The sequence below is a fragment of the Hippocampus comes genome, unplaced genomic scaffold, assembly GCF_001891065.2.
Source record: "Hippocampus comes isolate QL1 unplaced genomic scaffold, H_comes_QL1_v1.1 scaffold121, whole genome shotgun sequence".
NCBI lineage: Eukaryota > Metazoa > Chordata > Actinopteri > Syngnathiformes > Syngnathidae > Hippocampus > Hippocampus comes.
Genome location: NW_017805986.1, coordinates 450266 through 461993, shown reverse-complemented (window position 1 = coordinate 461993; position 11728 = coordinate 450266). Strand labels below are relative to the sequence as shown.

Genomic DNA, 11728 nt, shown 5'->3' with positions numbered 1-11728 from the left:
AAGAGAAAATCGGGGGGGGGGGTGTGGGGTGGGGGGGGGGGGACAGAGGCAAGGTCGGGTTACGGTGAGATCGGAGAGGAGATATGATGGCTATAAGTGGGAGTACGTCTGCAAAAATAACATGTGGTACATAAGCAAAGTTGATCTATGTGCAGATCACATGTCTGCTGGTGGGCTAAGAAAAATAATTGCTGGAATTGAGGACACATGTATGATTCTGGTCCACAAAAGAAAATAAAAACATCGAGTCAACAGGAGATAACAGTATATACAACGTCATAGCCAAAGAGTTGGCCGAACAGTTTGTGGATAGCAAAACACAAAAGCACAATAAAACAGCATACTGTACCTCATCTGGTGGAGTTCACAATCAATATTGGTCTAATAACATGACAAAAACATCAAAGACATCATTCTCACCAGACATGCCGATTATTAAATGCATTGATCGCTCCAGATGTGTTTTGCAAGTCCGAGTTCGGAGTAAGAATCATTGGTTTGAGCAACCAATCAGAAGCGAAAGATGTTAGCTGGCTCTGTGAGGCGAATGTGAACTCTGACGGGTTAAAGAAATTGTCACATTACTAATAGTTTATTTTTATCATGCAGCACTACGAATTCTGAAGGCCGCGGGAAAATTTGATTCACATGGCAACACATGGAGGCTGATATATGAAAAAAAAAAAAAGAAAAAAAAAAACACCATCCACCTACGCATATCGGAAGTAAAGCAGCCAAGAGAAACATGACAAAATGAAGAGCATAAACTGTACTAGGACGACTAGTGACGTGCTAGATGTTAACTAGTATATATTTTTTAAATGTTACTAGTTAGGGACTAGTCGACTTGAGTAGTCGACAATGATATTAAGCTTGGGACAGAATTCCCTGTTTGGCTATGCTGTGTCAAAGTTACATACCGGTAACTGTCTTCAGCATTCCCTCCTCCTGTATTTTATTATTTTTTTTAAATTAAGCCGCTGCATTTAAAAATTCCAGTAACATAACGGTTGACTAGTTGACGTCAACTTGACTTTAAGAGCATAAACTGTACTAGGACGACTAGTGACGTGCTAGATGTTAACTAGTATATATTTTTTAAATGTTACTAGTTAGGGACTAGTCGACTTGAGTAGTCGACAATGATATTAAACTAGGGACAGAATTCCCTGTTTGGCTATGCTGTGTCAAAGTTATATAACGGTAACTGTCTTCAGCATTCCCTCCTCCTGTATTTTTTTTTTTAAATTAAGCCGCTGCATTTAAAAATTTCAGTAACATAACGGTTGACTAGTTGACGTCAACTTGACTTTAGTCACATTTGAGTCGACTTAAAAAATATGAAGCTAAGGAACCTCAAGTCACTGGTAGTACAAGTAGCATGCCGTTGACAACTACTGCACAACTTGGCATCACTAGTAACTTGTAGTTGTCCAACTACAGTAGTATGCCAAAGTTGTCCTACTCGTGAGAACAAAGCACGCACTAGTACATGGACATCAATATGGATTAGATGTTCCCGAATGGCTTGTACTGCACAACTTGGCATCACTAGTAACTTGTAGTTATCCAACTACAGTCAAAGCTGTCCTACTAGTAAGGACAAAGCGTGCACTAGTACATGGACGTCAATCTGGATTAGATGTTCCCGAACGGCTTTCCATCCTCAACAGGTCATTTCTTGGCTCACCGCTCTGGGTCGAAAAAGTCCATGGCTTTCTTGGACTTGTTGTAGGCAGCCACCCTAAAGGGGATGATCTCAACCGAGGTGAGGCCCGGCGCCATGGTGAGCACTTTGCCACCGTGCGTGGGTTCGTAAAGGTCCTTCTTGGTCTCTGGGTGGGGTATCCCCGCCGGGTCCCGGCCGACGATGTAGAAGTTGGCTCCTGCGATCATGCGGGCCCTGCAGTGCCACTGCACCTAAAGGAGGCGTTAATATTCAGTCATATTTACAGACTCGGAATGGGCGATATAGTTAGGAGCCAGGCGTTTGCTTCGGCTGGGAGTGGCTGATGCTTAGAAACCAGGAATGGGTGAATGGGGGAAAACAGCACTTTGGAGGTGGAGTTATTTTGTGATTAATTAGCATTTTAACAAGGCCAAAAGCTCCCAAAAGTTGATTTTGCATGATATGGCCCCTTTAAATGTTCAACAATTTCAAAATGTATCACTCGCGCTCCTTTGTCGAAACATACCTCCTCAGGTCACAAGTATCCAACATTGAGAAATCCCTGTTTTTGAAACAAACTATAAATAGGTACGGTCTTTAAAAAAAGTACAGCGCAACTGACTGCAAATTCCTTCCACTTTTCTTTTTTTGTTATGCGGAAAACACAGTGAAAATGATTCCACTCCTTCATTTCAGTTTCTGAACAGGAATGAAACTTGGAAGTCACTTTTTTGAAAAATAGTCACTAAAGGGCTTGGAAAAGTTGCTCTGGCAACATAATCACTAAATTGGCAATAGTTGCTGTCAGAATTGAATCTTTTTGGAATCGGGTTTTATTTCATGGAATTTTGCAGATGGATTTACACCCGCCAAACACAAGAGGGTGCTAACACACTGCGAAACGGTTACGAGTACTTGGATTAGAGCACACTGAAGATTTCATTTTCTGTGTGGATGCTGTGACATCGTGCCTGCGGACATTTGGTGCAAACATTTTGTGTCCACTTATTTTTGTGGTCATCTCATCCGAGTCAATCTCTTTTTCCAAGCCCTAGATTGTAATAGTGACTGCTTTTGTAAACCAGCAGCCATGTTGTTGGTGTAAGCAGTGAAAGTTAGCAGGAATGAACTTCAAGTTGTCCCACCCACCCCCCAAGTTCTCAAAATTTACACAAGTACCTGTACTTATACATAAGCACAGAGCGCGAGTACTCCGCAAGTTGACAATTCCTTGCCTCGGTAGGTCCGGCGTACATCATGGGCGAAGGGCAGATGGCCACAATGGTGCTGGCCGGGTCCAGGACGCCCTCCTCCAATACGGCGGCGTGCTGCTTCATGCGCCAGGGTAGGGGCACGTCGTCATCTTTGGTCCAGCCGCCGAGCGGGTGCAGCAGGAGGACCGGGTTTTTGTAGCCGCGCTCCAGCAGACGCCGCTTGGTGTCCTGCATCAGCAGAGCGTGGCCGTTGTGGACCGGGTTGCGCAGTTGGAATGCAAATACCGCATCTGAGGGAAGACAAAACACCACGAGGTTGGCGATTGAGGTTTAGGTTACGCCGTCAAGAGTGGAAAGCAGTTTGAGATCCTTGAATTCCATTTTAAGATCCATGTAGTATGTCAGACATTGTAGCACACGAGCAGAACGACGAGTGTGGACTAATATAATCACTTCTACTATTGCGTGACGTTTCTGTACACTCGTCGGACAATATTGGGATACTAGCACAACAACCTCATGCTACTAGTGGGCATTTTGTTGCCCCCAGGAGGCTACTAATGCGAGACATAAATCTACTCATAATTTTACTAGTGCAGCAGAGTAGTTTGCTCGTAAGGTTTAATGGCATACTAGTAAGTCAAAATTGATATTAGTAGTGGAAAAATTAAAACAGTGTCGCCTACATGGACCTTAAGATGCATATCAACGATATTGCATAAATGCTCAAACCACCTTCATCATGGTATGAAATTAGTGAATGGACCTTAAGATGGATTTCAAGGGGATTGAATCAATTCTGAAACAGCTAAAAGTCCTTCGTGTATTTATCCGATATCCTAACAGTGCACTGAGTTTTCTTACTAGTGAAGGGGAAAAACATTCTAGTACACGGGACCTTAAGCTGGTTATGAAGGATATTGAGCAGATGCTCAAATGGCTTTCCAACCTGTGCTCATGCGTGGATTTGACTTTTACCAATCATGCTTACACCGCAAACATCTTACGCAGTCCAAAGTGTGTGATGACTAGATAGCACAAACATCACCATGCTCTCACAATTTACCGATTTATATTCTCGCCTGCTCCTTGCTATGTTTCTTCTGAAAGAAAAAAAAAATGGCACATTCTAAAATGCCTCAGAGGTGACTTCTTCAGCGACAGCAAGATGCGTGTTTGTATTTTCGGACCTGCTTTCATGTCTTTGAACTTCTGCTTGAGCTCCCGCGGAGTAAAGCGGTACTGGTCCAGGCCGTCGTTCCATTTGATGGGTTCGAGCAGCTCCAGGTCACCACCGACCAGCCAGTCACCTCCCTCCATAACCATCTGCACGCAAGTTGGACATGTCATTTGGCTAGAAGTACCCCCCTAAGGCACTCCTCATCTTTACGTCCAGTTTTTGGACACAAACTTCTTTAAAATCAACACTCCGATAATGTACATTAATGGCTGTATGTACAACTAATGAAGCAGTCAAGAAAGGAAGGAGACGGTAACTGTCAATTTTGTTGATGAAGATTTGGCAAAAACGTGGAACAGTTAGAACGAGCTGAGAAATCAGGAAGGAGCAGGTAAATACAGGATGTAAAATGATTTTTTTTCATGGAAAATGTGGAATTGTGGGAAGGGAAGACACCTTGATATAAGGGTGTTGCGGACACGTGGTTCCCCACTGTCGGGCACAGCGTTCCTCCTTGCGATGTTCATAAAACTCCGGGTTCCGCAAAATGGCTACCCGGGAGCCACCGTATTCCAGTGCGACGGCCGCGCAGCCCTCCAGCTCCTGCTTGGTCTCGGTGCTGACTGGCAGGACGATGGGGACGGACATGTTGATGGCGCCGCCTGAGATGGAAGCAGACTAAGTGATGTCAGTCAATGAAGTAAAGTGCGAGGAAATGTAAGGCGTTTATGTTCCGAATTGAGGGAAGTGTGGAATGTTGATTGAGAATGCATTCGATTTCTTTGATAGCTAGTGTGTAGAAATGTGACAGGAGTGGAAAGAAGCAGTGGAGCAAAACACATTGAGTGTATTTGTACGTCGACCTGAAGCTGGATATCAAGGCTCTGGAATAAATACTTGGACTTTTTGCCACAGATAATGTCGCAGCAGGATACGAATAAAGATGACATGACAGGGGAGACTCTCACCGTCCAAGAGGCTACCAAAGTGCAAGACCTGAAGGAACTCTCGTTCTCTCATGAAACCTTTTAAAGGACTGGCCCAGCCCTCGGCCAAAACCTGCACCCACTGCAAGTCCAACTGTCATATGAAAAAACAACAAAAAAAAAAACATGATAAAGATGAAAAGAAACACAGGAGAAACCACACTCATCGTATTATTACATAATTGCCCCATCATCTGAATATCATCATTTTTGTAACTGACACAGTGGTGCTAAACATTGGAGCCAGATCATGTGAGAAAGTAGCTTCAAAGCAGCCCGGCGTCCACGTTTTATCCGCAGAGAGCCTTGACTGAGCGTGCGAAACTCCGTCAGAACGTGACTGTCTGGAAGGGAATGTACTGGCATCCAAATGTAGTGTAAACGTAGCCTTAGTTTGAATGTCACCGACATAACCGGCGGCGAATACTTCAGGGATTCTCAAAACATCTCCGCCATCTGCTGTGCGGCTTGATAAATGAGGCCAAAATGGGCAGCGGAGAGACGGGTTACCTTGGTGATGCTTATGGTAGGCAGCGTGCTCGCATTGGCCACGGCGTGATCCACAAAGTTTTCCGGTACAAATAATTCGTTGGCGTCCTCCATGATCTCACCCGGCACAATGTTCTACGTGAAAAGACAGGAATAAAGTGAGATATTGAATGGCATGGGGTGATCGTATTTGCTTTTCAAAAACATAATAGAGTAAACACTCGTTTTTTTGGGGAGGAAAAAAACACATCCATTCAGAGAGCTCTCTCTTTGGAGCCGAGTTCATCACCATGGCTACTTAGACTGCCGACAGAACCAGTCTCCTGGCCTTATTTTTTTAATGTAGCCTGAAATCCGCTTTGAGGTTGAACCGAAAATGCACTTTCACCTTTACAGGCGAGTTTAATTTGATCTTCTCGAACATGCGGCTGAGCGGCAAAAGTGTTAGATGCATGAATCGACTATAACATTTTCCTGCGTCAATTACAATTGCCATTTAAAGAGTCCTCTTCATCACCATGTCCACATTTTGAAGCTAAGCTGTCATCCGCAAGTTGCAACAGAGACAGAGCGACTGGAAGAGGTACTGAAAGGCATATAAGTGAACCTCCATGGAAACTTTGGCTTGAATTTTTCTGTTCAGCTCTTTCTTAGAGAAGATCGAACCAAATACCTATCAAGGTTATACTGTAGTGCAAGTTAGGGTCATGTCCAAAAGACAAACATCCTTAAAATTTTGTGAGTAAAATATTTTAGGACAATAAATGTACCATAATTTGTATTCTTTGGACACACCGTTATAAAAGATAACGTCAAAACACGATTCTTCAAATGACCAGCAGGTGTCTCTCTAACTGAATGTTTTTTCTTTTTTGCACCATGAAACAATTTAAGAAACTTATATAAATACTGTACTACTGTGTAAGGCAGTTTTTTTTTTAGCTTTTTTTGTTTTTATCTATTTCAATTAGAGCTTTTCATTAACTAAACACGTTGAGTAACGGTCTTTTAAATGGTAACGGCGACTTCACAAAATTCTGGCGTAAAAGTAAATCACAAGTCAGATACAACAATGACGCAAAAATTAGGGTTTGGCGTTATCTCTACAACTATTCTTGTTTCATGAAACTGATAAGCACTGCAAACATGTCGATTGCACCGAACCTATCCAGAAAATAAATTAAAAAAGAAATTATACATAATACTGGACATTAAAAAAAAAAAAAAAAAAGCATGCTGACCAGCCGAAATTAAGCAGAGGAGGTGGCAGGCTTTTCGGTTTGAAAATTGCTCTTTATGACATTGCAATGCCGATTTGAGTTTGATGAATTGCTGAGCCCTCCTACCAAGTCATGAGTTAAAATCCAGATGCCCCACTGCAGGTTACAAAGGCAACATTTGTTTTTCATGACTACAACTTCAACTTTCAAACCGAAACAAAAATCTCCACACAGATAAAATCACATGTGACCTGATGATTTACAGTGATGATGTATGCAGTAATTTCAGTTAGCCACAAAGCCACATCAGGTATGTGGCAACAACATCTTGGAAACGGTCCTGTGACGCATGCCGGCCGACGTATTCCTGGAGATTTATTTCGCAATGCACCCATGTGTCTGTCGCTTCGTCTTTCGCGATGTGTGCGTTTATCACAGTCAGGCCCAGGATATTTGCACACGCAGTTGTACACGACGCAAATTCAACCTTGTGCATATTTGTCAAACCGCCCTTCCCGTTGTCCCATTCCTAAGTCAAACAGGCGAAAACCGATCCGTCCTTGGAAACGTACCTGTGACAAACGACACAACGTGACGACTTGTCACACTCACCTGCTCACGGAGCATCTCCAGCACATGTTCCAGGCACTCGTTCACGGAGAGCTCTCCGGTTTTCAGCAGCAACTCCGGCGCCTCGGGGCGCTCGTAGTCTGAGTCGATTCCTGTAAAGCCTGCCAATGAAATAGCGGAAAACAAATGCTGTGACAACACTGGAGGCGCTCCATTATTCGCCTTGCATGATGATTGAGGAAGGAAAGGTGGGGACATGCGCGATGCAAGGAGTTAAACAGCGTGAAACGCAACCTTTAATCTCGCCAGCCCGAGCCTTCTTGTAGAGTCCTTTTACATCTCTGCTCTCGCACACCTCTAAGGGAGCGTGGATAAACACCTCAAAAAATGGTAGCCCGGCGCTCGCGTGGATTTTCCTGGCTTCGTTACGATCCTGTGGGGACAATAATAACGCGTATGCTCAGCAAAACGTTTACGTCCGCTTTACAGATACCACATCTGCTCCACACACAGCGGGCCTTGCAAAAGAGAAACGCGGTGGCATCGGATGTCGTGGTAAAGGTGATTTATTCAAGGCATAAGGGGAGGGCGTGTTAACAATGGGATCTAAAAAAGTCAACGATGAAAGGGCTTTAGATTTCAGTAATCAATGCAACAAATGACTGTTTTCAGTTCTTTGCGATGTGTAAAATGTTTTGAAACTGCGGGCGTAACATATATTTTATTGTTAAAAAATGCTATTAATATTTGGACGCTTTTTCAAACACATTCAAATTATATTCAAATACGGGAGTTTGAAAATTATTCTGACAGTCACTTCAATCGACTACTTAGTCAAATCAGAAAAACATAATTTGTGAAATAATTTGGGAATGCAATGTAGTTAAGGTGTGGTGGGTTTATTTAGTCAAGTGAGCCATACAGCAGGAAGAAAAAAGTATTCGTGGAAATGGTATTTGACGTCACTGAGAGTTGTTTGAAGCATTAAAACACTGAGCTGCAGAAACTACCAGACCTTTATTTGGACAAATTTGTTTTTGAAACAATGTTGATGAGTATTTATGTAATTTTGGAATTGGATTATGAACTGCACAAATAAATACATTGTATTTTTACAATCGCATCCTGTCTCGTTGACTTTGACACTTGTTGCAGACTTACGAGAAGTCATGCGTGCCGTGATCATGACGCCCTCTGAACCACTGGTGAAAGGAGACTTTGATTCGCTCTACTTCATCGAGAACCGCTTCAAACAACAAGGCGTACGTAGGAATAGTTGTTTCGATTGCATTCTTCTCCATGTTATGTGTTCTGTTGGATTATTGTTACCTTATGTTAAATGTTCTGTAAAGTGCTTTGTTACGGTGTTATTTTATTCAAGTTGACCTCACACACTGACCTTAGTAAAGGGGGAGATGAAACTGGTGATGCAAACAAGTCCGGCGTCCGCAAACAGTCGGGCCACCTCAGCGATGCGACGGATATTCTCCTCGCGGTCTGTGGCTGAGAAGCCCAAATTCTTGTTCAGGCCGTGACGAATGTTGTCGCCGTCCAGGGAGTAGCAAGGGATGGCATGGGATACCAGGAACTCTTCCAGGGCAAAACTGATGGTGGTTTTTCCAGCCCCAGACAAACCTGGTAGGAAGAGGAAGGAATGCCAAATAATAGTTCCAAGTCCTATGGTCTTGAATATTATATATGAGACTTATTCCTACACGCTCACATTTGGTTAAACCACAACTAGTACGCAGCTCATCTCTTGCCTGCATCTGGATTTTAGCCTGTTTTACTGCCGCTTCTCTTTTTCCTCTCCGTCTGCTCATCCGTTACGTAAGGGAAGTTAATCCCCAGTGAGACACTGGTTGTAACTGGCACATGACGCGGCTAGCCGTTCTGTTTTGCTAAATTATTCAAACAGAATACAACAAAACATTTTGCACATACATGAGGGAAAATGTCTTCCACAACCCCAATGATGGAGATTTGGCTCCCAGTAAAGTGCAACCTTTGTATCTGCCGGTGCTACCCCAAACACAACAAGCTATTTTCATCGTTTGTCATCATTAAAAAAATAAAAACGATATGAGGATAAGCCGTTCTGATAATGGATGATGTGATTTACCTGTGAGCCAAATGGTGCACCCTCGGAACCCTCCCCTGGTGCCCACAACCTGTCCCCTCTTGCTGCGACTGACATGGTGGGCCTGGTAGACCACATTGGTAGACCTGTTGAGGTTCTGTGACAGAGGACAAGAAAACAGAAGCGTCACCACGAGCTGTTCACTTCTCGTTCAAGACAAAATTGCGCAATTTGACCGAGGCATCTTATGTATCTTGATAATTTGCTAACATCTCACCTTCAGTTTCAAAAGCTCAGTTATTCAATGCGATGACATTGACACACAGGGAGACAATGTTGACAAAAAAAATGACTATGCAAACTATCGTGTCCTGCTCCACCTTCTTTACCTAGTCATAATTCTGTTGACAAAACATGTGGCTGGACATTGATTGATGAACATTTTTAGGTGTCTTTGGTTTGTCCAGTGTACACAGATGGGCAATGCATACAGTAGCAAAGCAGGCCATTCAAATACAGTACCACAGGGCAGATGTCATAAAATAAAACATGTCTGTGTAGCTTAACTTTACAACGCAAGTGGGGAAGCTTTTTTTTTTAAATTTAGAGTCCTCCAAAGCCCATTATAAAATGGTGAAATAAAACATGACACAACAATGCTGAGCATTTTGGGCTGACGGTTTTGATAAGCTCATCTGACGCTTTGTTTATTCTGAGTGAAGTGATGATTTGATTTCTCCCCAGGCACTCCTTAATGTTTGGAGCCGGTAGTAGTTGCTCGTGGCTGTTGCGTCATTTCATTTTTTTTTTTCCTCCCTCAAGGAAAGGATGTGACTCAAACATGTCATTCCCAAGGCATGATGGAAAACGTTTGCTCTTCTCTCATACTTGGAGAAAACAACCAATCAAAGTCTCGGACAGGAGTTCATTTGAACTCTGACTCAAGTAATATCTTCCCCTTTTGGATATCCAGTCACAAACTCATCATCGTCAAATTGATACTTTGCTTTGGCCTTCTCTCGACACTGATTGTGTGGATTGGGCCCCATCCCAATACTGCGTTGCGCTGCCTGTCCAATGTGGTTGTAAAATTCTAACCCTTTCTCCACTTTCCAGCTGCTTTGAAAAAGGCACCACTCTTGGGTCCCCCCCCCACCCCCACAGTTGAGATGACAGAGTGAGTCAAAGTAGTACGCTCAAGGTCCCAAGTGCCGACACGGACCAGGATGTTTTATGAAAGGGGCTGTATTGACTTGCTGAGGGGAGGTGGCGAGGGTGAGAGGCATGGAAGGAATGGCGGTGGTGGCGGAGGTGAGTAGCCCGACTGTACAATGTGTCCTGTGTGCTGCCTGTAAGGCCAGAGCGCGTGTTTGTATTTTCGGACCTGCTTTCATGTCTTTGAACTTCTGCTTGAGCTCCCGCGGAGTAAAGCGGTACTGGTCCAGGCCGTCGTTCCATTTGATGGGTTCGAGCAGCTCCAGGTCACCACCGACCAGCCAGTCACCTCCCTCCATAACCATCTGCACGCAAGTTGGACATGTCATTTGGCTAGAAGTACCCCCCTAAGGCACTCCTCATCTTTACGTCCAGTTTTTGGACACAAACTTCTTTAAAATCAACACTCCGATAATGTACATCAATGGCTGTATGTACAACTAATGAAGCAGTCAAGAAAGGAAGGAGACGGTAACTGTCAATTTTGTTGATGAAGATTTGGCAAAAACGTGGAACAGTTAGAATGAGTTAAGAAATCAAGAAGGAGGAGGTAAATACAGGATGTAAAATGATTTTTTTTTTCAAGGAAAATATGGAATTGTGGGAAGGGAAGACACCTTGATATAAGGGTGTTGCGGACACGTGGTTCCCCACTGTCGGGCACAGCGTTCCTCCTTGCGATGTTCATAAAACTCCGGGTTCCGCAAAATGGCTACCCGGGGGCCACCGTATTCCAGTGCGACGGCCGCGCAGCCCTCCAGCTCCTGCTTGGTCTCGGTGCTGACTGGCAGGACGATGGGGACGGACATGTTGATGGCGCCGCCTGAGATGGAAGCAGACTAAGTGATGTCAGTCAATGAAGTAAAGTGCGAGGAAATGTAAGGCGTTTATGTTCCGAATTGAGGGAAGTGTGGAATGTTGATTGAGAATGCATTCGATTTCTTTGATAGCTAGTGTGTAGAAATGTGACAGGAGTGGAAAGAAGCAGTGGAGCAAAACACATTGAGTGTATTTGTACGTCGACCTGAAGCTGGATATCAGCCAAACCCTGCACCCACTGCAAGTCCAACTGTCATACGAAAAAACAACAAAAAAAAAAAAACAT

At 43.7% G+C, this 11728-nt stretch overlaps 1 protein-coding gene across 1 annotated transcript in view; it reads right to left on the bottom strand.

Moving 5' to 3' along the window:
* The window catches only part of LOC109528767 (bifunctional 3'-phosphoadenosine 5'-phosphosulfate synthase 2-like), a 12878-nt gene extending 1408 nt beyond the window's left edge, over positions 1 to 11470 (bottom strand). Inside the window, exons 1-13 of the mRNA XM_019891719.1 lie at positions 11241 to 11470; positions 10793 to 10928; positions 10631 to 10664; positions 9451 to 9611; positions 8728 to 8963; positions 7623 to 7761; positions 7371 to 7489; positions 5560 to 5673; positions 5032 to 5143; positions 4520 to 4725; positions 4074 to 4209; positions 2905 to 3173; positions 1691 to 1920 (exon numbers count right to left, since the gene is read on the bottom strand). Coding sequence (XP_019747278.1) covers positions 1691 to 1920; positions 2905 to 3173; positions 4074 to 4209; positions 4520 to 4725; positions 5032 to 5143; positions 5560 to 5673; positions 7371 to 7489; positions 7623 to 7761; positions 8728 to 8963; positions 9451 to 9611; positions 10631 to 10664; positions 10793 to 10928; positions 11241 to 11432 — 2084 coding nt within the window. The 5' untranslated portion in view covers positions 11433 to 11470. The remainder of the gene's footprint in view (positions 1 to 1690; positions 1921 to 2904; positions 3174 to 4073; positions 4210 to 4519; positions 4726 to 5031; positions 5144 to 5559; positions 5674 to 7370; positions 7490 to 7622; positions 7762 to 8727; positions 8964 to 9450; positions 9612 to 10630; positions 10665 to 10792; positions 10929 to 11240) is intronic.
* Positions 11471 to 11728: the final 258 nt, after the last annotated feature.